Source organism: Elephas maximus, chromosome 21 (assembly GCF_024166365.1).
Source record: "Elephas maximus indicus isolate mEleMax1 chromosome 21, mEleMax1 primary haplotype, whole genome shotgun sequence".
NCBI classification, from domain to species: domain Eukaryota; kingdom Metazoa; phylum Chordata; class Mammalia; order Proboscidea; family Elephantidae; genus Elephas; species Elephas maximus.
The window spans coordinates 25,278,524-25,305,409 of record NC_064839.1 but is presented as its reverse complement, the minus strand read 5'-3'; the positions used below and the strand labels follow the sequence as shown (position 1 = coordinate 25,305,409).

Below are 26,886 nucleotides of genomic sequence, written 5' to 3'. Positions count from 1 at the left end.
AAAATTTTAATCATTTTCCGGTATTGGTCAGTTTTGATACACCCGCTTTGTCCCCTTTACTGTTGGCTATTGTTACGCTAAATAACTACAGGTTCTAATGTTACCATTCTTTATTTCTATGATCTTTCTTTTAGAGAGGTAAGTACTTTTAAACCTTTGGTAGTGGACTGACATTCTGTAATTTTTTTCTTTCCTAATGCTTACATAGTTTAAGCTGCATTAACTTTTTCAGTGATAGGAAATTTTCTACTTATCATTGAAATAAATAGCTTCTCATATTCTATTTATGTTTCTGATGCCTTCCTTGTGTGAGAATTGATAGCCCTATTGAGAGAATTTAAAGTAATATTTAGGGCGTGAATTGTTCATTAGACACCAGAATCCTAATATGAAAAATTAAAAGTATGCTAATAAGAAATTTTTGTGATATAAAAATATTTAAATTGGGTAACTAAAGATTGGAAAAAACTAAACTGTGCTTTGGATATGAACTTGTGAAGAGTCAGGTTTGAGGGGCTTTTAGTGAGCAAAAAAAGAGGATCGTTTGCATTTAATCACCATAGCAGTTATAATTCCCTTCTTTTTTCCTCAGATTTTCCCCAGGAACGCTGTCCCGTGGTGCTTGCACCACTTTTATACTCTGAAAAACGGGACATTCTAATGGACAGGATCCTGCCTGATTCTGGAGGGGTAGCTAAAACCATGATGGAGAGCTCTCTGGCTGACTTCATGCAAGAAGTAGGCTATGGCTTTTGTGCAAGGTTGGTAGTCAGACACATTAAATTTTGATTACTCTTGTGCCAAGTACAATTTCATTCTTTAAAATAAGCTCCTCAGATTTCTTAATGTTGTCTTTGCCTTTCAGAATTTTTTACTTCTAAAACATGTTTCACATCCTAGTTTCACTGGCTAAATTCCTACCCCCCCCACCCCCCATTTTCAAATGTAGAGATCAAGAAACTACCAGGTTTTAACCTAATTGCCAGTATCTTTTTGGGGAAAGGGGGGTGTTGACACTAATGTTTATGGAACTTGTATCACTTTCCACTTAATGTGTCTAGTTTTCTCTTCTTCCTACAGTTTGCTCACTATGCCTTTATCTCCTACCATGTTTTTCTATTCATTTTATCCTCTGCCTGTTGCATCTTTTTTTTTTTTTTAATTGTGCTTTATCTGAAAGTTTATAGTTCGTTAGTTTCAGATAAAAAAATTTATACACACATTGTTCATGTGACAGCACCACTCCTCCTTCCACCCCGGATTTCCCATGCCCGTTTTAACCAGCTCCTGTCCCTTTTTGCCATCTCTTCTCGACTCTGGACAGGAATGCCCATTTAGTCATATGTATCTGCTGAAGCTAAGAGGCACTCTCTTCATTTTATGTCGTATAGTCCAGTCTATTCTTTTTCTGAGGAGTTGGCTTCAGGAATGGTTTCAGTTCTGGGCTAACAGAGAGTCCAGGGGCTGTGTCTTCCAGGATCCCTCCAGTCTCCGCCAGACCGTTAAGTCTCATCTTCTTACTACAATTTGAGTTCTGCACCCTATTTTTCTCCTGCTCTGTCAGGGACTCTCTGTTGTGTTCCCTGTCATGTTGGTCATTGGTGGTAGCCAGGTACCATCTGGTTCTTCCGGTCTCAGGCTGATGGAGTCTCTGGTTTATGTGGCCCTTTCTGTCTCTTAGGCTCGTATTTTCCTTGTGTCTCTGGTTTTCTTCTTTCTCCTTTGCTCCAGGTGGGTTGGGATCAATTGATGTATCCTAGATGTCTGTTTGCTAGCTTTTAAAACACCTGATACCACTCACCAGAATGGGGTGCAGAACTTTTTTAAAATAAATTTTGTTATGCCACTTGACCTAGAAGTTCCCTGAAACCAGGGTCCCCGGACCCCCCACCCCTGCTACTCTGTCCCTCGAAGTATTTGGTTGTATTCAGGATGCGTATTCTTTTTACCTGTCGGGGCACCAGAGAAAATTGTTTCACCCTACTGGTAGCACTTCCGACTATGACATAGTGGGTTGTTAATATTTTTCTGAGAAGAAGTTACGAGAGACATTCATGTGCTTTGCATTGACTTTAAGCGTAACTTTCAGTGTTTTAAAACCCTCATATCAACCCCATTCCCACTTATGTTTTAAATAGTTTATTTTTGTGTGTGTGCCTGACATAAAGCTTGTTTTAGTAAACTCGAAGATGTAAAATGAAAAGGTTTGGATGTATTTTCAAGACTCTGTACGTATTAGAATGACCAAAGCATCTATTTTATTGAGTAAATTCTTACTGAAGATTGATGAAAATAACATGTGCTTTGTAAGAGAAATCATTACACTTTGGGCACATATTTCTTCCATTGATCTTTTAAGGTTTTTCTTATTTATGTGATTTATACATTCTTAGCTATATAAAAGTAACAAGAAATGATGCTTATCAGTCTGCCTCTGTTAGTAAAACTCTAGGGATCTCACACAAGGGCTCGTTTTCTACCAGCATTTCTTAATCTTAGTAGCATTTTTCTAAAGTTATATTTTTGTTCCAGTATTGAAGAATGTCGCAATATAATCATGCAGTTTGGTGTTCGGGAGGTCACAGCTGCCCAAGTTGCAAGGGTTTTGGGAATGATGGCTCGAACTCATTCAGGATTAACAGATGGTATTCCGTTACAAGTAAGTATGTAGAATTCAGCTGTTAAGTGAATTAATGTCCTGTGCTCTTTATTTATTAAATTAGAGTAGGCTTGATTGTTTTAACAAGAGCGAAACACAGTAAGGGTTTGGGTTTCTTTAATTCAAGTTGTATTTCTACAGAGTATCTCTGCTCCTGGCAGTGGGATCTGGAGTGATGGGAAAGATAAAAGCGATGGAGCACAGGCACACACATGGAATGTAGAAGTCTTGATTGACGTTCTCAAAGAACTGGTGAGTACATGTGATCACGGTTTTTGAGTCATGATTTTAGTATGAATCAGCTAAAGAAATCGAATTCTAATGAATAAAATTCCAGCTAAGCGAAAGTAATGTTTTGTAATTCCATAACTTTATTGGCTCAAAAAGTAATAAAGTATCTGAGATAATTATGTTCTAGAAATAGTACATAATCAACTTCAGATTCTGTTAGTGGTGGTTGGCATGCAATTCTGAAGCAGTGCAGTGCTGAAGTAAGTTGGTGGGTTGGGGGTTTGTATGTTTTTTGGGGGGAACTAATATGTTGTAATAATTCTCCCGTGGTGCTTGCACAGAATTATTGAGGAAAGGGCAGGCCTTCAGAATGTTTTCTGATAACCAAAAAAAAAAAAAACAAAAAAAAAAAACAAACCAAACCAAACCCAGTGCCGTTGAGTCGATTCCGACTCATAGCAACCCTATAGGACCCTGATAGATGTAATAAAAATACTGCCAAGTCTTGTTTATGGTGGATAGGGATAATGAAAGTCCATATTTACTACTACTTCTGGATTATTCCCAAACTAAATAATTGCTGCCACTCCCCCATGCCCCAAAACAACAAAGAACTTCTCCTAAGATGCTGAAATACCTAAATAATACAAGAGAATGAAAACTTCTCAGATATGAAAAGGGAATGATGAAATTTAATCAGTGCGAGAATAGTGGCGTCAAGATGCAATATTTTCAACCTTCATAAAATGTCAAGAAACAAAATATAATGTTAAAGAACGTATATACACATGCATAAAGTTCTTTTTATCGCATGTCCAGGTCATGTATCCTATTTCTCACTTCAGTTTTCCATGTTTGCAGCTTATAGGTAAATTCCCGTTAGAGGAAATCATGCCGTTCTATGTGGGCCCTTACTGCTACCAATGTCAGTGGGTTTTCTTTTTGTTATTTTTCTTAGCAGATGGACCTGTTATGTCCATGGTAGTAGAAGATGGACAAAGTTGAACACTGCAGTGTTCGAGCTAATCTCCTTTAGTAATACATGATCATTGCTGAAAACTTGGAAAAGTGGATAGAAAGAAAACCAAAGTAAAATGACAGTTTCATTACTTACGGATAACGAGTTAATGTGTGGTGCTTATCTTGTTAAAAGTAAAAACATGCCCTCTTAGCTAAGTTACTTCCATTTTTATACTTGTTGCCCCATTAAAAATACCGTTCTGAAAAAAGTTACAGACGAGTTCAGAATTCCATGTTACCTGGATCGGTTTTGTTCCTGATTTCAGAGAGTGAGAATTGGCTGTAAATTGAGTACTGCATTGTGGGTTTGAATAGACGAATCATTTACCTGTTTTTCCTGTTCTTCGTTTTTATTTCCATGTATTAGTGTTTTCTTTACTTTTTTTTTTTTTAAGCAAAGACCAGAGGACAATTTCACAAACACATTGGGCATCTAGTTTGGTTTTTTGATTGCCCACAAAGCACGGGAGGAGGAAACCACAGGGGCATGCCCATGGATATACCAAGCTCATCTTTCTCTAAGATAGTGCTGTTAAAACACTAAAGTAATGGTAGTGTTAAAGCCACTCCTGGAAACAAATTTTAAAATGAAAAGGTGTTTTTTCTGAATAGAAAACATTTTAAATGAAGAATGCAGAGACAATAAAAATCTTTTGTAGTAACTATTCAGAGCTGATCATACCTGATCCACATCTCTCCTGCCATCCCACCTTGAATATTGAGCACATATTCTGAATTCTTATTACTTAAAAGTGTACTCCTTTGTACTCCGAGTGTTGGCAGTATTGGCATCACATAGAAGCTTGTTAGAAACAGAAACTGAAAGGTGCTACCCCAAACCTCACTGCAGTGACTAAGCCAACATATGTCTTGTCCTTTTGTGGCTTTTTCCTTTTAAGCATAACATACTTAACTACTTTTTGCTGGGTATCTGGTAAATTACCTTCTATAAACTTGTTTTCCTTTGCTTTAATTGTGTTTTTTCTAAGGGGTCAGATACTGCTTTTTAGGATACCTTTTCATACATATTTTGAATTGAATAGTCAGTCATTTTGTCATAAAGAATAATCTAGACCGCTTTTTCTGATGCATGCATTGAGATACTTTTAAGGGAGATCTTCAGTTAATCAAGAATGATGGTTGGGATAATTGGTTTATCTTTTGCCATTTTGTTCCAAGATAATAGAGTCTTGATGTAAAGAGAAGAGTTGCTGAATGAAGAGTTACTTATTTGCCATATTGGGGTGGGAACTATAGTTGGGTTACGTAGGGGAAGAAAGGGTTCCCCTTTTACATACTCAGAAGTTTGGAAATATGCCACAAATTAAATTGTTTGAGTACCTTGCTCGTAGAGCCAGTTTGTTCTGAGTATTAAGAATTTATCTTTCTAAATCTCTTTCAAAATGCCAGAAAGATTAGATGACTTTGAGTTTTGTGATGAGAACAACTTGATTGAATTGCACGTTTAGGTTGGTCATCAAAACATGAACCATTTGTTCATTTAAACTTAGAAATGCTTTTTTCTTCTATAGAACCCGAGTTTGAATTTCAAGGAAGTAACTTATGAACTGGACCATCCTGGATTTCAAATTCGTGACAGTAAAGGACTTCATAATGTGGTTTATGGCATTCAAAGAGGCCTGGGAATGGAAGTGTTCCCAGTAGACCTCATATATAGACCTTGGAAACACGCGGAAGGCCAGGTAGGTGAATGGTGTTCAGCTGTAGAAGGGGAACAAAGTAACGGCTCATTCCTTATGTATGGTGCCACCCACCCGTTGATTGAGATATTCTTTTAAAGTAGAGTTTGTTCTGCATAGCTCAGAAAAGCAGGATTGTCAAAAACATTGAAGGAATATTATAATTTTAATACTAGTCGATTCAGTTGAGGTGCAGTAACCGAGCTGTTTCCTAGTAGTTTAATGACATTTGTCTCTAAGGCCATTTCATTATGTACTTTTCACCTTTTGAATTATCTGTGGGTTTTGAAAGGACAGATAATTAAAATTTTAAAGAGAAACTGTCATTCGAATAGAAGATTGAGATTAGCCTAATGAAAATGTTTCTGATTTTTATAGCATTCGCGATCGTTTACAGTAGTAAGGATGTTTCTTCTCTTGTCCCAGCTCTCCTTCATTCAACATTCCCTTATAAACCCAGAGATCTTCTGTTTTGCTGACTATCCCTGTCATACTGTTGCCACTGATATTCTGAAAGCACCACCGGAGGACGACAATCGAGAAATTGCCACATGGTAAACACTCTTACTAGCTTTTTTTTTTTTTTTTAAAATTATCACTTCTGCATTTTTGAAATATGAAGTTAATAGTTAACAGATTTAAGTGAAATGGTATTTTTATTGAGCCTGCTTATTTTGAGGTGGTTGTGTGCCGTCAAGTTGATTGCAACTCATAGCAACCCTGTAGGACAGAGTAGAAGTGTCCATAGGGTGTCCCAGACTGTCATCTTTACAGAGCCGACTGCCAAGTGTATCCTTTGGAGTCGCTAGTGGGTTTGAACTGCCAGCCTTTTGGCTAGTAGTTAGGAGCTTAACCATTTGCACCACCCAGCATGTATTTTGTAATGAATATTAGCACCAATTTAACCAAAAATTTAAATAGCTTTATAAAAACCTACACGTTTGCAAATGTTAGAAGGTGATAGCCACTTGGTTTTGTCTTGATAGCTGGCATCACTTCATTTGGAAAATGAATTTTGTATACTTGGATTTTCATTGATAGAGAGCATCTTCCTTCCTTCTTGTGTAGGAAGAGCTTGGATTTGATTGAATCTCTGCTGAGGCTTGCAGAGGTGGGACAGTATGAGCAAGTCAAACAGCTCTTCAGCTTCCCTATCAAACACTGTCCAGATATGCTGGTATTGGCCTTACTACAAATCAGCACTTCCTGGCACACCTTGCGCCACGAACTCATCTCTACTCTGATGCCAATTTTCCTCGGAAACCACCCCAACTCTGCTATTATTTTACACTATGCATGGCACGGGCAGGTGAGACATGACCGGTTCCTCATCTTCCCTTCGTCTTCTAAATGATTGACATTCTGTGGAGAATCGAGGATGTTAAGATAGAAAAATAAATTATTGTTGTTCTCTGAATGTATCTTTCTAGAAAAGTTGTACTGTCATAAAACCTGTTTTGTCTTTTAGAATCATGTGGACATTAAAGTATAAAATGCCAAAGAGCAAGGAGACAAGGCAACCAAAAAAAAAAAAAATCAGTATTTTGAAAGTTCTATTGCTAGGGTACTGATTTCCTTTCTTTAGTTAATAATCTGTATCAGTTTTAATTTTACAGAAAAATTGAGCAGAAGGTACAGAGTTCCTCTGTCCTCCCGCTCCCTGTAGTTTTCCTTACTTTTAATACCTTGGCATTGGTGTGGTACACTTACTACAATTGATGAACCATCATTGATACAATATTATTGATGTCCATAGTTTACATAGGGTTAACTCCTTGTACAGTTCTGTGGCTTATGCATGATGTCATATCCATAATTATAGTATCATACAGGTAGTTTCACTGCCTTAATAATGCCCTGTGTTCAGCCTCTTCATTCCCCCCACCCAGTACCAATCCCTGGCAGCCACTGATCTTTTTACTATTTCTATAGTTTTGCCTTTTCCAGAATGTCATATATGGTTGTAGTCATACAGTATGTAGCTTTTTCAGACTGGCTTCTTTACCTTAGCAATGTGCATTTTAGGTTCTTACATGTACCACATAATATCACAGTTTGGTTATCCATTCACCTATTAAAGTACATCTTGGTTGCCTCTAGTTTTTGACAATTATGAATAAAGCTGCTAAAATCATTCTTGTGTAGGTTTTTGTGTGGACATATGTTTCGACTCATTTGGCTCAACCAGTTTCCTTGGAGCTTAAGTGTTAATTATGGGAGTAGAAGCTACACGAGTAGTTTTTTTTTGTTAAACCAGTAAATGGAAGAAGATCGCAAACCAATTTTTTTTCCCTGTATTGTGTTTTAATATTTAAATTTGGGTTTTTAGGAATCCATCATCAAAGATGGAAATCAGGCAGAAAGTCATGCTTTGAGGCCTTTTCAATGACAAAACATCTACAGTTTCACAAACCAGTTTTATTGACATTATTTTGTTTTATCCAAATCAAGCATTTAGATTTCTTTTTAGTTTGTATAGAAATGCCTGTCAGGCCCTTGTGCTTTCCCCTCCTAATTTTTTAAAATGCTTTCGATCAATAAGTATCCTTTAGTCAGTTGATTTTTCTTAGTAGCCTACGTTTTTAGTATGACAAGTGTAGAAGCTTTAAGAAAAAAGCAGTCATCTTCTCCTTAACTTCAAGTACCTTTTGTGGCTACTTTTTTTTTCTTATATTAGTTTACATATAAAAAAAAAATAAGTACCTTAAAAAAAATTAGTTAAGGCTATTATTGGTAAATAAAAAAATGTTAACCTTGGTTCCACGTCATTCAGCCAGGTCCTCCTCCTTTCCTAGAGACTTAAGTAATGTGGTAGCATTTTGTTGCCCAGATAATCTTATGTCTTCCTCACCCAGGCTGAGAGGTTGGGAGCCTTGTCCACTCAATCCTGGTTGAGTATGTCTTTCACGTAGCTCTTCTGCCACTCTAGGACAGTTATTGAAATGTGACTTGGAAACACTGATGGTAACTTCTTTGCTGTCAATTCTGAGAAATAATTTACTTAGCTCTATTTGTCAAGTACTATTTGAAGGCCTGGAGATTTAGGAGTCAACAAAACAGAATTCCTAGTCTAGCTCATCATTTTCTACCAAATAGGATTTGTTCACAGCTCTAAAATTTTGTTTTTCCATTTGTTACACTAGCGTTTAGATCTTTCAACTGAAAGTCTTTGGGTCAGTTCTCAAAAAAAGACTGTGTAAGTAACAAAACCTAGCAACATGCTCGTTGTCTTCTGGTGAAAAATATTGAATAATTATAAAACGTGAATATTTCTGTTTTTGGAAATAGCTAGATTTAAAATGAGTATACAAATACTGTTCCCAGAAGTATTGATAAACACTAAACTGTGTGAAATGAAAGGTGTTTACCTTAAAGTATTTTGTTTTTATTTATAGAGCAGAAATTTAGAATTTAATTTTAACGAAGTAATATAAACTTTATAACCTCGTGGTTATATTCTGTTTTATTCTTATTTCATGTTAGAAAAGGTATGGGCAGACTTTTATAGGACAAATAAATTTGTTGAATGGCTGTATGTCCCAGGTTGAGAGACATAACTTCAATTTGGAAGACCTGGAAGTAACTTGGCTTTTCCATAAAAAATGTCACTGCATGTGTACCCTGTAATGTCATAGTCTTTGTGGCCTGTACTTAATACTTGCACTGATATGCTTGATTTTTATATAAACAAGTAAAATTAGCTGGGAAGGTGCAGTAGTGCTTATCAAAATGTTTCGGAATATTGCTCTTTAAACCTACTCACCCTCTTTCCCTTAGGGGCAGTCTCCCTCAATTCGCCAACTTATCATGCATGCAATGGCAGAATGGTACATGCGAGGGGAGCAGTATGACCAGGCCAAATTGTCTCGAATACTTGATGTGGCCCAGGACTTGAAGGTGATTTGGAGGGATAGGTTGACTTTGTTTTATTTATTAATGGTAAACGCAAAATACCTTTTTCTTCAAAAAATAAATAAATAAATAATAATAGTTTTTTTTTTTTTTTTTTTAAAAGTAACGTAAGATGCCTTAGGAATAGTGCCTGTGTAATTAGTTCATAGCTAGAATGACTTCAGATTTAGAATTTCTCCTTGTTAGGTAGAAAGGGTTGGGAAGGAGAGTGGTTGTAGGCATGGAAAAATGTGTTTTCATTTACATTTGATTGTATGTTGATTGGTCTTCTGTGCTATTTGAAAGGCTATTCTAAAGCAAATGATACTTAAGCTTTTCTGGGAGGCAATCTCTGAGATGCAATTTTTGGAGAAACTATTTGGGTTTCGACCCTTTAGCATATTTGGTTAGAATCAACAGAGTCTTGATCACTTCATGTGCAACACTGGTATATAGTTACACTTAAGTTAGAAGAAGCTTGGGCTTAGATTTCAGGAAATGGGGAAGGATCATTACTTGTATGATCTTATTATGAGCGAGTACTAACATTACCTACCACTGAATTGTGCTAAAGCATTTAAAAATCTGTGACCAAAAAAAAAAAAAAAAAATTAGTGGAATGTTTTATTTAGATTTGTTTGTGAAAGTAAAAACTGGAAATAGAAAGTAGGATTGAGACACAGAAAGGGTTACTTAATTGCTTGACTTGTACTTTCTAATACTCTTTTTCTTTAGGCCTTGTCAATGCTGCTAAATGGTACTCCATTTGCCTTTGTTATTGACCTTGCTGCGCTTGCTTCACGTCGTGAATACCTCAAACTTGACAAGTGGCTCACAGATAAAATTAGAGAGCATGGGGTAAAGCGGAATTTGTTTATTCATGTCTGCCTTTTAATCTTGATAGTTACAGTGGATAAAGAAACAACTTGTAAATAGTACTGAAGATGCTGTTTATTCTGAATTTTAGTTATACTGCCTAGTAGTTATCTTTAATCTGAAAATAATTCAGATGAATTTCAAATACATTGAGAGATTTTTTTCTTTTTCAGGAGCCCTTTATCCAGGCATGTATGACCTTTTTAAAGAGAAGGTGCCCTTCTATTTTGGGTGGACTTGCCCCAGAGAAAGATCAGCCCAAAAGTGCTCAACTTCCTCCAGAAACTCTGGCGACAATGTTGGCCTGTCTACAAGCTTGTGCAGGGTAGGAAGATCATGCCTGAAAATGACCTTTAATACTAGAATTGGATTGTATGAATAGTTGATTTGGGGGAAAGTAGGTCAAATGAATAAAAGTAAAAGCAGCTTAAGATAATTCAGTGGTTTTTAAGACGAAAGTTGTATACTACTTAAAATATATATTAGATCCATTTTGAGTTAATTATTGTGTATGACGTGAAGTAGCAGTCCAAACTCATTCTTTTATATGTGGACATCTAGTTGTCCTAGCACCATTTGTTGGCAAGATTATTCTTTCCACTTTGAATTGTCTTCTCAAAAAAAAAAATTATCCATGAATATACGGGTTTGTATCTGGACTCTGAATTCTATTTCATTGATCTCTGTCTTTCCTTTTGCTAGTGTCACTTTTTTTTTAATTGAAACAATATTTGTTGTGAAGTGTATCATACATAGAGAAAAGTATATAAGATGTATATGTAAAGTTTTAAGTTAAATAGTAAGGTGAATAGCTGCACTCCCGTCACTCAGATTAGGAAAGAGAATGTTAGCAGAACTATACTACTTTCTTTTTGTCTTCCCTAGCCACAACCCACTCTATGTCCGCCCCCCATTTCCCCCAGATAACCACTATCATCAGTTTTATATTAGCTTTTACTTTTCTTTGTAGTTTATTCTTTATGTCGGTACTCTTAAAAGTGCACTGTGTCATTTTGAAAACCTGAGTAACAAGAAAACCCAGCTGTGCAAGGGAAGGGCAATATGGCCACTGTCAGATGAAGGCCCAGAAGATAAACCGAAAAGTTTCTGGGGCATAGCCTTGGCCTCACGTTCCCGGAGTTTCCAGAGCCCCTCCAACATTCAACAAGACTACAGAGTTTGCTAGGTACTAGATGTTTGAAAGGAATGTGATGAGATGAAGCATGATGAACTGAGTGTCCTCAGCTGATACAGGCAGCAGGACATGGAGTGGAAGGCAGAACTTTTTCTCCAAAAGCCAAGTACAGATGAGAAGCAGGGCCAGGCTCAGGAGGGCATTGTATCTTCTGGTTTTAAAGACGGTGACTACTATAGCTTTGGAGTAAAATTTGGAATTGGGAAGTATGAGTGCTCTAGGTTTGTTCTTCTTTGGATTGTTTTGTCTATTCTGGGTCCCTTGCATTTCCATATGAATTCTAGGTTCAGCTTGTCAATTTCTGCAAAGAAGCCAGCTGGGATTTTGATAGGAATTATATTAAATCTGTAGATTATTTGGGGGAGTATTGCTATTTTAACTAATAGTATTAAGTTTTCCAGTCTGTGAACCTGGAATGTGTCTTTCTGTTTACTTAGGTTGTATTTAATTTCTTTCAATGACACTTTTGTCATTTTCTGTTTACACATCTTGTGCTGCTTTCGTTCCATGGTTTATTCAACCAGTCTCCTATTGGTTGTTTTTTTCTTTTTGTATCATAAATAGTTGAATGAATAGTGTTTTTTTCTTCTTAGATTTTCTCTGTTGTTGAGAATATACACAGCAAAACATACACTACTTGAACTCTACATGTACCCTTTAGTGACATCGATTACATGTTAAGTTGTGCAACAATTCTCACCCTCCTTTCCTAAGTCCCTCCCCCATTAACATAATAAACTCACTGCCCCCTAAGGTTCCCATCTAATCTTTGAAGTTGCTGTTGTCAATTTGATCCCATATAGGTAGTTTTTAAAAGAGCAGGGATTGATCCACCCGCCACGGCTCCAAAAAGTCTGGAGTCCATGAGAGTTTGAAATTCTTTAATACATTTTCCCCCTTTTGATCAGGATTATTCTGTGGAGTCTTTGATCAAAATGTTGAATAATGGTAGCCAGGCACCATCCAGTTCTGGTCTCAAGGCAAAGGAGACTAGGCAGCTGTTCATGGAGGCAGTTAGCAACATATTCCATTTCCTCCCCGTATTCCTGACATCCTTCTTCCTCTTGCACAAGGCAGACAGAGACCAGTTGTTGTGCCTTGGATGCGTTCATCGTCTTTGCCAATGTTTTATTTGGAGCACTAGAATCAGATTTGCTGGTTAAAGGGTAAATGCATACGTAAGAATTTGTTAGATATTCCAAAATTTCTCTCTGTAGGAATTTTTCTGTTTTGTATAACCACCAAGGAGTGTGAGGGCCTGTTTCCTCATAGCCTTGCTGACAAAGGATGTGGCAGTCTGAAAGGTGAGATGTAGTATCTCACTGAAATTTTAATTACAGGGAGTAGATATTTTGAAACTTTGTACATTATTAAAAGAAGCTTGAGAGGGCTGTTCATGTTCTTCTGTTTGAAATGCCTTTGTTTTGAGCTTCTTTTGTAAACTAATGGTTTTATTATCTACTTTATTAAAGGCTTACATTTAGTAAAACAAGTAAACCCATACCTTTAATAGTAGATATGTTTGTTTTCTGTGATCTGTTAATACTTCCTACCTCGTTTCAGTGTATGTAAAACAACTCATTGTTCTTTAAATTTCTAGTCCTTGTGTGAACCATTATATTTTGGTGTTGGCACCAGTAAAAAAAATTTTGTGGATTTTGCTGTAGTGATCTAATGTAGACTTTTTAAAAAACTGTATTGTGGTAAAGGTAAAGTATATATAACAGAAAGTTTGCCGTGTTAATAATTTTTAAGTGTACAATTCACTGAAATTAATTATAATTGTTTCTCATGTTTTACAACTATTGCTTCTATTTGTTCACAAATTTTCCCATCATCCTTAACAAAAACTCAGGCCCCTTAAGCCATAGCTTCTCCTTTTTCCCTCCCTCTGATCCCTGGTAATGACTGATAAACTTCAGTTTCTATAATTTGCCAAATTCTAGATATTTTATGTACATGGGACCATGCAATATTTGTTCTTTTGTGTCTGACTTATTTCACTCTGGAGTCCTGGTGGTGCAGTGGTTGAGAGCTATGGCTCCTAACCAAAGTTTGGCAGTTCGAATCTACCAGGCACTCCTTGGAAACCCTATGGGATAGTTCTACCCTGTCCTATAAGGCCGACACGAGTTGAAATTAACCCAGCGGCAAGAGGTTTGTGTGTGTGTTTTTAATTTCACTCAGCATAATGTTCTCAAAGTTCATCTATGTTGGAGCATATATCAAAGCTTCATTTCTTTATTACTAAGTCCCTGGGTGGCACAAATGATAAAGTGCTGGGCTCCTAACTGAAAGGTTGGTGGTTTGAGTCCATCCAGAGGCACCTCGGAAGAAAGGCCTGTCAGTCTACTTGCTAAAGATCACAACCATTGAAAACTGTGTGGAGCGTAGTTCTATTCTGACACACAGGGTCGCGAGGAGTCAGAATCGATTTGACGGTAGCTAGTTTGTTTTTTTTGGTGTGTGTATACTATATTTATATATTTTTCTGTTGGTAGACATTTAGGTTCCTACCTTTTGGCTATCTTGAGTAGTGTGCCTCAGTGAACATTGGTGTTGTGTTCCTGCTTTCAGTTCTTTTGCACATATATCTAGGAGTGGAACAAGCAGACCATGCAGTAATTCTACCTTTAACTTTTTGAAGAAGTGCTAAACAGTTTGCTACAGCAGCTGCACCATTTTATAGTCCCACCAGCAATGAGTGAGAGTTGCAATTTCTGCATACCCTCACCAAAACTTGTTTCCCATTCTTCTGATAGTAAAAGCCAAACTCATTGCCATCAAGTCAATTCTAACTCATAGCAACCCTATAGGACAGAGTAGAACTGACCTATAGGGTTTCCAAGGAGCACTTGGCGGATTCAGTTCTGACCTTTTGGTTAGCAGCCATAGCTCTTAACCACTACACCACCAGGGTTTCCAATAATAGCCATCCTCGAAAATAATAATAATAAAAAAAATTCAGTTGCCATAGGGTTGATTAACTCCTAGTGGGAGTGAAATGGTATCGAATTGTGGTTTTGGTTTGCATTTCCCTAATGATTAATGACATTGGTGATTTTTTCCTCTGCTTGTTGATTGTTTGCATGTCTTTGGTGAAATTTCTGTTCGAGTCATTTATCCTATTTTTGATTGTCTTTTTTGTTGTTAAGTTATGGGAGTTCTTTATACATTGAAACTTGTGCGAGCCAGAACTTTGCAGGACTGCCTTGTTTTTCTGGGTCTTGGAAGTTTTCCACCTTTGACGGGATGTGATCGTACCAATTTTCTTGTCATTTGTTTTAGTGGAAAATATTGGAGTTGCCCTTCTCTGACAGGAGTGTGTCATACACAGGTTCCAGCTTTCACAGGTTTTACTGTATACTCTGCATATTAAACCTTTATCTAATAATGTCGTTCCCAAGTATTTTCTCCCGTTCTGTAGGTAAAGATACTTTGTTGATACTGTTTTTTTTTGGTGCGTGAGAATTTTTAATTTTGAAGTCTAATTCTTCTGTTTTTTCTTGACCATGTCTGGGTTTGCACATAATTTTTGGCAAAGTGGGTAGGAATGTGGAATGTTTGTTGGAGTATTTGAAATTTATTCGTCGTGCTGTACATAGACTTTATTTTCAGAAGTATTAATTAGATACTTTAAAGAGAATCTGTAGCAAGTTGGCTCAGAAAATTCTAGTGATAAATGCACAGTTGGGAGATATAGTAGAAATTAACCGTATGTTTCAACAAGTTTTTCCTTATCAGAAAAACAGATTAACTTATATTTAGGTGTTCTGGGGACTAGCAAGTTATATTTTTCACCTTTGTTCTCTCTTTAGGAGTGTTTCTCAGGAGTTATCAGAAACCATCCTCACCATGGTAGCCAATTGCAGTAATGTTATGAACAAGGCCAGACAGCCTCCACCTGGAGTTATGCCAAAAGGACGCCCTCCCAGTGCTAGCAGCTTAGATGCTATTTCTCCTGTTCAGGTAATTGAAACCGACAATTCGTACATCTGCTTTTGTTCATAGATTGGAATAGAATAAATTTCTACGTCACCATTAGTAATCTACTCGAAAGAAAATTTTGTCTGAATTTATTACATTTTAGATAATTGCATGTCTAGCATCTACTTATATTTTAAAGGAGACCCATAACTAGGCGTTGTAGTTGAGTTTAGCTTTTAATCATTAAATAGAACATGACTGAGAGGAAAGATGTGGAACAGCTTACTTAGGTAAATGGTAAGGGTTTCTTTTTAAAAAAGAATTAACTTAGATTCTTGAGAAATAAGCACTGCCTTTGAACCTGATGTGTCTTGTTTGTAGCTTCACGGGCAAAGCAGCAGTGCTAGAGCATAAGGACTTGTTAGAACTGGGGCTCTTCAGCTCTCAACTGAACTGCTCTTTTAAAAACAAGGTACATTTAAGATACTCCCTGACGCCGACCACCGCCTTCTCTGGGAGCAACGAGTTCTGCTTCGGTTTCCAGCTGCACTGAATGGCAAATTGGGGATTAAAAAAAGAAACAGGCGCTTAGTGATTCTTCAGTGGCCACTGTATAAAAGGCATTTTGCTTATCAATTTTCTGTAGCCAGGTAGAATGAAGTAGTACCAAAAAGCTTGAAAGTATAGTTATTAGATATTTAAAAAATCTGTTGGCGAGTCACGTATACTGTTGTTTTTATTTTTTTTTTTAATTTAAGTAAGAGCTGATCTCCAAACTCCAAGATTTTATAATTTTGACTAGATTTATTTCTTTTGCCTGGAAGATTGATTGCTAATTCCTAATGTTTTTATTGTGTTGAAAGTTACATAACTTAGCTTGAGAGGTTCTTTTCCTATTAAAAAAGCCAACTGACAGTTCCAAGGATAACAACTGCGCCTTGTTGCTACTAAGTGTTTAGTACTATATATGCAAGGCACTGATCTCAGGTCTTCTTGAAGTCTGGTAGCCCTCATTTTACAGCTCTGGTACCTGGGCAAAGGCCAGCTCTTTAAACCTACTCAGTATATGTCACGGTAAGAACAACAACTGGCACGCTTGACTTTATTGGAGTTAAGCATCATCACAATTGTGTGGGGTTTTACAGCTTATGAAGTATGTGGAGTACTGTTGCTAAAGATTGCTTTACCTGTGTCATGTGTGTGCCTTTGCTTGAAGGATGTTTAATCCATCTTTATAATGTTTTTCTTTAGATTGATCCTCTTGGTGGAATGGCATCTCTTAGTATAGGTGGTTCAGCTGCCCCCCATACCCAGAGTATGCAGGGTTTTCCTCCAAATTTGGGTTCTGCCTTCAGTACCCCTCAGTCACCAGCAAAAGCATTTCCACCCCTTTCTACCCCAAACCAGACAACAGCATTCAGTGGTATTGGAGGACTGTCATCACAGCTTCCAGGTAAGGGGGAGTGAATGGGTGGGAGCAAAGTATTTAAATTTCATTGTGCCTTCTTGTATTTTAAGGAGTTTGTAGCCATTGTGATAAGGAAAGCTGCTTCAACTAAATACCTTTGCAAGAATTGTTTCAACATCCAAAGTTAGGAAGAGAAAAACACAGTACTATTCCTGTTAATCCCACCTAATGGAATAAAGAATTAAGGTTATTTGTAGTGGTGAAGTTAATTTAATTTTTTACCAAATGATAGTATAAACAGTAACATGTTCCTTAATCACACATTTTAAGAAGCTTAGATCAAGAACTCACAGCTTTATGAATTATGCATGGCTGTTATAATAAAGGTAGGAAATATTGTACATAACAGATTTCAGCATGTGTTTGGCTTCACTGCACTTTACCTACCTTGAAAGTACTAGTAAATCCCTAAAACTTTTTCATATTTTTCGAATATTTTGGAGTTCGATATTATATTGAAGTAAAGGTTACTTTTTTTTTTTTTGGTTGTACCGACTTGCTTGTCTTTAGCCATCTGCACCTTTTATCATCAGAATATAAATTAGAGAACTAAACATAAGAAGTAAAATGCTGTCATAATCTATAATATAGTGAACACTGCTGGTTTGTGATTCTAGCCCTAATGGCTCAGTTATTTAAACCAAAGTTACTGTCCTTACTAAGGCTTCCTAGCAAAGTTTTAACTATTGTTAGAATCTGTTTGATAAAGTTGAGGGGAATAAAGAAGTCCTGCATTATGGCAACAAGATAGTGCATGAAATTGTATACTTTTAGTCATTGAGAAAAGTAGACCAACTCATTTTGACTATCTTGTAATACGATGGTGTGTGTTTTGAGAATGTATACTTCTTTTGGTGCATTAATAACTTAGCAAGAATATAAAGGAACTAATAAGATAATTATATATACTAAAGAAAGTTTGGCATGCTCCATTCTAATCTTATTATTTGTTGAGATTCTTTGTAAAATTGAATGGACATAGTAAGGGAGTTAACAAAGATCCTGACTTTTAAAAATAAGTACAAAAAGGACTATTTCTGAGATGTGAATAAATTCAAGAATATGAGTAATGATAGGACTTCTGGCTGCCTTCCTTCTCTCTAGTAGGTGGTCTTGGCACAGGCAGCCTGACTGGTATAGGAACTGGGGCTCTTGGACTCCCTGCAGTGAATAACGACCCTTTTGTACAGAGAAAACTGGGCACCTCTGGACTGAACCAGCCTACATTCCAGCAGAGTAAGATGAAACCTTGTAAGTGGTAGTGTTGTCCGTGATTGTGAAGTATGACTGATCCATGTACAAATTTTTGATTGTTGTGTCCCGTTTCTTGTACCTGGAGTTACAGGAACAAATACATTGATTTAGTATATTATCAGTAGGACCATATGTTGATATACTTACTTCCTAGACCAGACCAGTGGGAATAAATTAATGAATTTGAATTATTAAAATAAAAATGAGGTATTAATTCACCTTTGCTCTCCACTACTAGAACAAAGTGAAGATGGTACTTTTAAGTTTAATGAGAGGTGTAGCATTCTTATGGTATGATCATACTAAAAGTAAAGAGTAGGTACAGCAAAGAGAAAAGAAAGATTATCAGCGATTTAGATACATGTATAGACATCTCGAGCATACCCTAAAAATTTGTTGTTTCAAGTCAGGAATAGCCAGGAGAATTTCAGATTTGTTTTCAGCCTGGCAGCTTATAAAATAGTTGACTATATTTTAATTTATCTTATGGTTATAGCCATATAATGTACATGATATAACTTAAAACCAATTTTTAAAGTTTTGCCTCCTTTAGTAATTTTTATAGTTTTTACGTTAGAGAAGTCATCTTTATAAATCTGTAGGCATAATGGAATTATAAATGATCTTGTCTTTGGGACTAAATATTCATAGTACAGGGTTTAAAAGTAGTGTTGTCAGCTGACTTGAAAATACTAGTGTGAAAGGCTCGTCTGAATGTTATGTTTTGTAGCATGCATTGTGTTTTTATTGGTCTGTCTTACATTGCATTGAAAATTTTTATGTGTTAAATGTGATTTTTATTATAAAATAGTAAAGAATTAACCTTGAGTGAGGTTGCATTAAGGATAAATGTAGTATGAGTTTAAACGTTGTAATTAGTCCTGAAGGAAAATATTAGGCAGTTCTGTTAAAATCTTTTATGTCTATCCAAAACACTTTTCATATCGAAACTTGACCTTTTAATACTTTCTTCAGTTCCTGTACTTTTCACTTAAGTTAAAACTTTATTGGTCTTCTGGTTCTATGTGGGGACGCGGTCAAAAGGCTTGAATTGCCCACTGGTTACTTTTCTGTTTCCAACAGCGGACTTGTCTCAGGTGTGGCCAGAGGCAAATCAGCACTTTAGTAAAGAGATAGATGATGAAGCAAACAGCTATTTCCAGCGAATATATAATCACCCACCACACCCAACCATGTCTGTTGATGAGGTGAGTGTCCAGGATGATCTAATTATTCACTGTTCAGGCAAATCTTAAAATAAATGACCTTTTCATGTTTTATTTATTTTTTTGAAATCCAGCTTGAAGTGTTTTGAATATGTCTTTGTATCTCTTAAAACCTTACATTTCTCTCAAATTGAGTCAACTGTCCCAAAATTGAAGTTTTTCAGGAACATGGGATTTTTGTTAAATACTTAATAAGTGTTCTATTAAGGATATATAAGGACAGCTTTCAGTAATAGTTAATGTGTGTGTTTTGGTTTTTTCCAGGTATTAGAAATGCTACAGAGATTTAAAGACTCTACTATAAAAAGAGAACGAGAAGTATTTAACTGTATGCTGAGGAACCTGTTTGAAGAATATCGGTTTTTCCCCCAGTACCCTGATAAGGAGTTACACATAACAGCTTGCCTATTTGGAGGAATAATCGAAAAAGGACTGGTCACATACATGGCCCTAGGTCTGGCCCTGCGATATGTCCTTGAAGCCTTACGCAAGCCTTTTGGATCCAAAATGTATTATTTCGGGATTGCTGCTTTAGATAGATTTAAAAATAGGTAAGTGAGAAGGTTTCCTATGAAGCTTTCCCCTGTCATTATGAAGAATAATAACTATCATTTATTAACTTTATTTATAATATATGGCAGGCCTCATACAAAGCAGTATACATGCATTTGTGTTGCAATGACTATATGAAGTAGAAGAATTTAAAAGTTCAGTTTATTGCAGTAATTGAAGTGGTAGGCAGTTTGTAAACTGAGATTGCAGGATTTTTGTAGTTTGAGGTATAATCTGTATACAATAAAAGCCATCCTTTTTAGGTGTGTAGCTTTTTGAACTTTGTTAAATTTATATAGTTGTGTAGCCAGCACTGCAATCAACATACTGAATGTTTGCCCACCCTCAGTCCCTGGCCATGATTGATCTGATTTCTACCTAGAGTGTGCCTTTTCTGACGTGTCATATAAATGAATCATTCAATAGTAGGCTTTTGAGTCTGACATCTTTCACTTAGCATGATCCTTTTGAGATTCATCCATGTCACTTAAATGTTTTAGTAGGTCAATCCATTCTATTGCTAAACTATTCCATTGTATGGATTAACAAGTTGTTTGTCACCTGTTGATGACACCTGGTGTACATTTGGGCTTGTTTACAGGTAGTAGTTTTAGTGAGACCACTGAAAGCTAGTTTAAAACTGGACTTTTAAAAAACAAAGATAATGTTTCTTCCTGATGTAAAAGGAGTACAGCTCATAACTATTTTCCCCCTCTACTTCTATGTTCTTCCTTTTGGTATTCTCTTCAAATAAGGTATTTTGTAGGTAGAATGGGGAAAAGGACCTTGATTAGCATATGGAAGGAAGTTGTTGTGTGTAGCTCTGCTTCTACTTTTATGTGAAATGATGAAGGGATGAATGAATGATTTTGCTTGCAGATTGAAGGACTATCCCCAGTATTGTCAGCACTTGGCTTCTATCAGTCACTTTATGCAATTCCCACATCATTTACAGGAGGTAAGTGCCTTCGATATCTAAAATCTTTTTAGTAGTTTGAGGGTTTATGTATTGGAAACATTCCTACTGTTTTAATTCAGAGTGTTGAATTTGGGATTTGCTAGGAAAGACATTAAGATTTTTTAATGATTGGCATGAACTAGATAAATATATTGGTTGCTTGTTTTGCAGCTCAGTAGTGAAAAATAATTAAAAAAATAGAATTCTTAGGTTATCTTTTTTTAACCAGTGGTTTTGTTTGATTTAATAAAACAGTTTTTATTCTCTTAAAAAGGATTTTGAGTGGGAATTTTACATTTAAATCAGTAAAATTATTTATCTGCTTTAAATATCAATAAGATGAAATGGTGTTACATGTAGTAAAATACAGTCTTCCTAACCAGCTTTTTTGAGTTGCTTGTTGAAAAGAAGACAGTCCCTAGGGAAATGGACCTAGGGAAATGATATTTGTAGCTGCCTTCTTGCGTGGTTATTCTTGAAATTTAAGGACCATTGTCTTAGTGATTGATTTTAGATTGACAGGTAAACATTTATACCACTGTCTTAACCTGTGGTCAAAGTCAGCTTAAAGAGAACAAGAAACTTGATTGAGCTTTATTAGCTTTGTATTTTACACACAGCAGATAAATGGCTTTATAAGATTGTTTTTTAAGAAATCAGAAAGATCAGAATTTGAACTTACTTGAAATTCTAAATTATAATTTAGTTTGTGTTTTTTACTTCACTCTGCTGGATTTGTAAAAGAGGCAGAACTATTGTGATGGCTAAACGTAAGAGACCCTGGTTTGGGAGGTAGTGTATCCATTCAAGACAGGAGGGTGGGGGAGTGGATATAGTGCTAAATATTAAGCCAGTACTAGTAAAAACTATATGAGAAAGTAGAACTTTGAAAAGCTAAGATGGGAGGCCAGAGGCTAACCACACTCAAAAGTTCTAAAGAAGGGTGTTTGGAATCCGGAGCTGGGAATATACAGCTAGGAAGACTGGAGAGCAGGAGAGATGGTACGGGGGTAATCATAGAAAATTGTACCAAACACCTAGCATAACAAGACAGGGAAAAATAAAAAAGAGAGAGATCATTGCTTATACTTATATACTTAGTCATTTTAAAGGGCTGTACTTGGGTCAGAGATTGCCCTTCCTATTTAAAAATGTCCTTTTTTTGTTCCTTTTTATTTATTTCTTCTGTTGTTGTTGAGAATATACATAGCAAAACATACACCAGTTCAACAGTTTCTGCATTTACAGTTCAGTGACATTGATTGCATTCTTCAAGTTGTACAACCATTCTAACCCTCTTTTTAAGAAAAATGTCCTTTCTTTTGTGAAGTTACCACAACTGTAGATGGCTTTAGTTTTGCCAGGTAGGGGCTGTTGTCATAGAATGAGAAATGCTATGGCAGTCCTTTAATTTGGGGGTGAAGATGGGGAAGGGAGTTTTATTGGTTTTTTGAGGGGGAAAAGCTTCTAGAATACCTAGTATTACTGTTGAGTTGGCTTAGCTGTGTACAGTGTTTTATATTAGTTTTGGTAGTTAAGACTTTGTTAGATAAAACTTAAACATTGCAGTGTGCCTTTTAGATCATAGGTTTCTCATCTGTGTTCAAAAGAGAGAGAAAAGTTAGTTTACCATATATATTTTTAAGAATTTTAAGCTTGCATTTGTTAAGGGATTAAACAAAGCTTACAGATATTTGGGGCTGATATCTTAGAAGTTGTTCAGTTAGATTATTTGCCTCATAGATAGTTTTTACATACTAACATTTTAACCTTCTAAGGAGTCCATGGCACCCACTTGTGTGTGAGTGCCTGGATGAGGCAAGGAATGAGGAAAATGAACCTAAACAGTGCTCTGAAATTATTAGTCCCCCTCAGAAAAGTGAGGAGAATATAATTGAAATATTAGAATTTCTGTTAAAAACTTTTTAAATGTGTTTCCCCTTCCCTACCCTTATAGTATATCGAATATGGACAGCAGTCTAGAGATCCTCCTGTGAAAATGCAGGGTTCCATCACAACCCCTGGAAGTATTGCACTGGCTCAGGCCCAGGCTCAGGCCCAGGTTCCAGCAAAAGCTCCTCTTGCCGGTCAGGTTAGCACTATGGTAACCACCTCAACAACCACCACTGTTGCTAAAACGGTTACAGTCACCAGGCCAACCGGAGTCAGCTTTAAGAAAGATGTGCCAGTAAGTAGGTCTATCTTCTTCATTTTCCAGAATTTGTTATGTTGTGATATATCCAGTAATGAGCATGTATTTTGGTTTTAACTATAACACGTGCCTATTAAAGGAAAAGCATAAAGACCAGTATTTCTTCCTTTATGTTTCTGAGACCTCCTCATATTTCCCAGAGGCAGCCACTATTACTAGTTTATGTATTCTTGCTTGATGCTTCCCATGCACAATCATACCATGTGTATTTTTATAATAAAGAGATACATTATAATATCATATACGTTTTATTTTGGAACTTGCCAAGCAAGCATTTCAACTTGTTTATATTACATGTTTTATCATTATTATTATTTTTAGCCTTCGATTAATACTACAAATATAGATACATTGCTTGTGGCCACAGATCAAACTGAGAGAATTGTGGAGCCACCAGAAAATATCCAAGAGAAAATTGCTTTTATCTTCAACAATCTCTCACAATCAAACATGACACAAAAGGTGAGCATGATTATAAATCACTTACAGGTGCTCTTTTTTTTTATCCCTAACAGTTTAGGGGATTTATTTCTGAAGTTCTGCATGTTTTTATTTTTAATTTTTGTTGTGCTATAAGTGAGAATTTACAAATCAAGTCAGTCTCTCATACAAAAATTTATATACACCTAGTTGCTCTCCCTTTAATGAGAAAGCACACTCTTTCTCTCCACCGTCTATTTCTGTGTCCATTCAGCCAGCTTCTGTCCCCATCTACCTTCTCAACTCCCATCCAGACAGGAGCTGTCCACATGGTCCCATCTGTCTACTTGATCCAAGAAGCTAATTCTTGACTAGTATCATTTTCTATCCTGTAGTCCAGTCCAGTCCAGTCTGTGTCTGAAGAGTTTGTTTTGGGAATGGTTCCTGTTGGGCTGACAGAAGGTCTGGGGACCGTGACCTTCGAGATCCTTCTAGTCTCAGACCATTAAGTTTGGCGTTTTTAAGAGAATTAGAGGTCTGCATCCCACTGGTCTCCTGCTCCCTCAGGGGTTTTCTGTTGTGTTCCTTGTCAGGGCAGTCATTGGTTGTAGCTGGGCACCATCTGGGTCTTCTGGTCTCAAGCTGATGTAGTCTCTCGTTTATGCGGCCCTTTCTGTCTCTTGGGCTCTTAATTACCTTGTGTCTTTGGTATTCTTCATTTTCCTTTGCACCAGGTGGGCTCAGACCAATTATGCATCTTAGATGGCTGCTTGCTAACGTTTAAGACCCTAGGCGCCACTCTCCAAAATGGGATGCAGAATGTTTTCTTAATAGATTTTATTATGCCAGTTGACCTAGATGTCCCCTGAAACCATGATCCCCAACCCCCTGCACGTGCTACTCTGGCCTTCGAAGCATTCAGTTTATTCAGGAAATTTATTTGCTTTTGGCTTAGTCCAGTTGTGCTGACCTCTCATGTATTGTCTGTTGTCTTTCCCTTCACCTAAAATAGGTCTTGTCTACTATCTAGTTAGTGAATACCCTTTCCTTCCCCCATCCCTTCCACCTCTCATAATCATCAAAGAATATTTTCTTCTCTGTTTAAACTATTTCTTGAGTTCTTAAAATAGTGGTCTCATGCAATATTTGTCCTTTTGCAGTTGACTAATTTCACTCAGCATAATGCCTTCCAGATTGCTCCATGTTATGAAATGTTTCACAGATTCATCGTTGTTCTTTATTGATGCATAGAAATCCCATTTTGTGAATAAACCATAATTTATATCCATTCATCCGTTGATGGACATCTTGGTTGCTTCCGTCTTTTTGTTGTTGTAAACAGTGCTACAGTGAACATGGGTGTGCATATATCTGTTTGTGTAAAGGCTCTTATTTCTCTAGGATCTATTCCAAGGAGTGGGATTGCTGGATCATATGGTAGTTCTATTTCTAACTTTTTAAGGACGTGCCAAATCGATTTCCAAAGTGGTTGTACCATTTTACATTCCCACCAGCAGTGTATGAGTATTCCAGTCCCTCCACAACTTTTCCAGCATTTATTATTTTGTGCTTTGGGGATTAATGCCAGCCTTGTTGGAGTGAGATGGAATCTCATTGTAGTTTTGATTTGCACTTCTCTAATGGCTAATGATCATGGGCATTTCCTCATGTATCTGTTAGGTACCGAAACGTCTTCTTCAGTGAAGTGTCTGTTCATATCCTTAGCCCATTTTTTAATTGGGTTATTTGTCTTTTTGTAGCTGAGTTTTTACAGTATCACGTAGATTTTAGAGATCAGCTGCTGATCGGAAATGTCATAGCTAAAACCTTTTTCCCAGCCTGTAGATAGTCTTTTACTCTTTTAGTGAAGTCTTTGGATGAGCGTAGGTATTTGATTTTTAGGAGCTCCCAGTTATCTAGTTTCTCTTCTGGTGTTTGTGCATTGTTAGTAATGTTTTGTGTACTGTTTATGCCATGTATTAGGGCTCATACCATTGTCCCTATTTTTCTTCCATAATCTTTATTGTTTTAGATTTTATATTTAGGTCTGTGATATATTTTTAGTTTGTTTTTGTGCATGGTGTGATGTATGGGTCTTGTTTTATTTTTTTTTACAGATGGATATCTAGTTATGCCAGCACCATTTGTTAAAAAGACTGTCTTTTCCCCATTTAACTGACTTTGGGCCTTTGTCAAATATCATCTGCTCCTTAGGTGAATGGATTTATGTCTGGATTCTCAGTTCTCTTCCATGGTCTATATATCTGTTGTTGTACCAGTACCAGGCTCTTTTGACAACTGTGGTGGTATAATAGGTTCTAAAATAAGGTGGAGTGAGGCCTCCACTTTGTTCTTCTTTTTCACTAATGCTTTACTTACCTGGGGCTTCTTTCTCTTTCATATGAACTTGGTGATTTGGATAGAAAGTGCATTGTATCTATAGATTGCTTTTCGTAGAGTAGACATTTTTACCATGTTCAGTCTTCCTATGCATTAGCAAGGTATGTTTTTCCAATTATGTAGGTCTGTTTTGGTTTCTTGCAGTAGTGTCTTGTAGTTTTCCTTCTATAGGTCTTTCACGTCACTGGTAAGATCTGTTCCTAAGTATTTTATCTTCTTGGGGGCTACTGTAAATGGTATCAATTCGGGGATTTCCTCTTAGATGTTCTTTTTGTTGGTGTAGAGGAATCCAACTGATTTTTGTATCTTTAATTTGATCCTGATACTCTGCTGAACTATTAGTTCCAGTAGTTTTCTTGAGGATTCTTCAGGGTTTTCTGTGTATAAGATCATGTCACCTGTAAATAGAGATACTATTATTTCTTTGTTACCAATCTGGATGCCCTTTATTTCTTTATGTAGCCTAATTGGTCTGGCTAGGACCTCCAGCACAATGTTGAATAAAAGTGGTAATAAAGTGCATCCTTGTCTGGTCCCCGATCTCAAGGGGAATGGTTTTAGACTCTCTCCATTTAGGATGATGTTGGCTGTTGGCTTTGTATAAATGCCCTTTATTGTGTTGAGGAATTTTCCTTCTATTCCTATTTTGGTGAGAGTTTTTTGTCATGAATGGGTGTTGTACTTTGTCAAATGCCTTTTCTGCATCAATTGATAAGTTCATGTGGTTCTTGTCTTTTGTTTTATTTATAGGATGGATTACATTAATTGTTTTTGTAATGTTGAACCACCCCTGCATAAAAAAAAATTTTTTTTTTTCGCATACCTGATATGAATCCCACTTGGTCATGGTGAATTATTTTTTTGACATGTTATTGAATTCTATCGGCTAGAATTTTG

At 36.5% G+C, this 26,886-nt stretch overlaps 1 protein-coding gene and 1 non-coding gene across 8 annotated transcripts in view; both read left to right on the top strand.

The window, feature by feature from the left end:
* CNOT1 (CCR4-NOT transcription complex subunit 1) overlaps window positions 1-26,886 on the top strand; it is a 119,973-nt gene that overhangs the window by 57,674 nt on the left and 35,413 nt on the right. For 3 of the 7 annotated variants that reach the window (XM_049865044.1, XM_049865047.1, XM_049865050.1), the window contains exons 8-24: window positions 593-761; window positions 2,533-2,659; window positions 2,801-2,911; window positions 5,443-5,613; window positions 6,037-6,164; window positions 6,679-6,919; window positions 9,388-9,507; window positions 10,237-10,359; window positions 10,551-10,702; window positions 15,391-15,541; window positions 16,751-16,952; window positions 18,072-18,218; window positions 19,305-19,429; window positions 19,712-19,998; window positions 20,879-20,957; window positions 22,915-23,145; window positions 23,491-23,631. In XM_049865044.1, the coding sequence (XP_049721001.1) occupies window positions 593-761; window positions 2,533-2,659; window positions 2,801-2,911; window positions 5,443-5,613; window positions 6,037-6,164; window positions 6,679-6,919; window positions 9,388-9,507; window positions 10,237-10,359; window positions 10,551-10,702; window positions 15,391-15,541; window positions 16,751-16,952; window positions 18,072-18,218; window positions 19,305-19,429; window positions 19,712-19,998; window positions 20,879-20,957; window positions 22,915-23,145; window positions 23,491-23,631 (2,705 nt within the window). The remainder of the gene's footprint in view (window positions 1-592; window positions 762-2,532; window positions 2,660-2,800; window positions 2,912-5,442; window positions 5,614-6,036; window positions 6,165-6,678; window positions 6,920-9,387; window positions 9,508-10,236; window positions 10,360-10,550; window positions 10,703-15,390; window positions 15,542-16,750; window positions 16,953-18,071; window positions 18,219-19,304; window positions 19,430-19,711; window positions 19,999-20,878; window positions 20,958-22,914; window positions 23,146-23,490; window positions 23,632-26,886) is intronic. The other 4 variants (XM_049865048.1, XM_049865045.1, XM_049865049.1 and 1 more) reach the window with 2 other exon arrangements.
* Window positions 15,844-15,979, top strand: LOC126065232 (small nucleolar RNA SNORA50). The gene has a single exon (XR_007514778.1). It is a non-coding gene; the product is annotated as a small nucleolar RNA SNORA50 (small nucleolar RNA).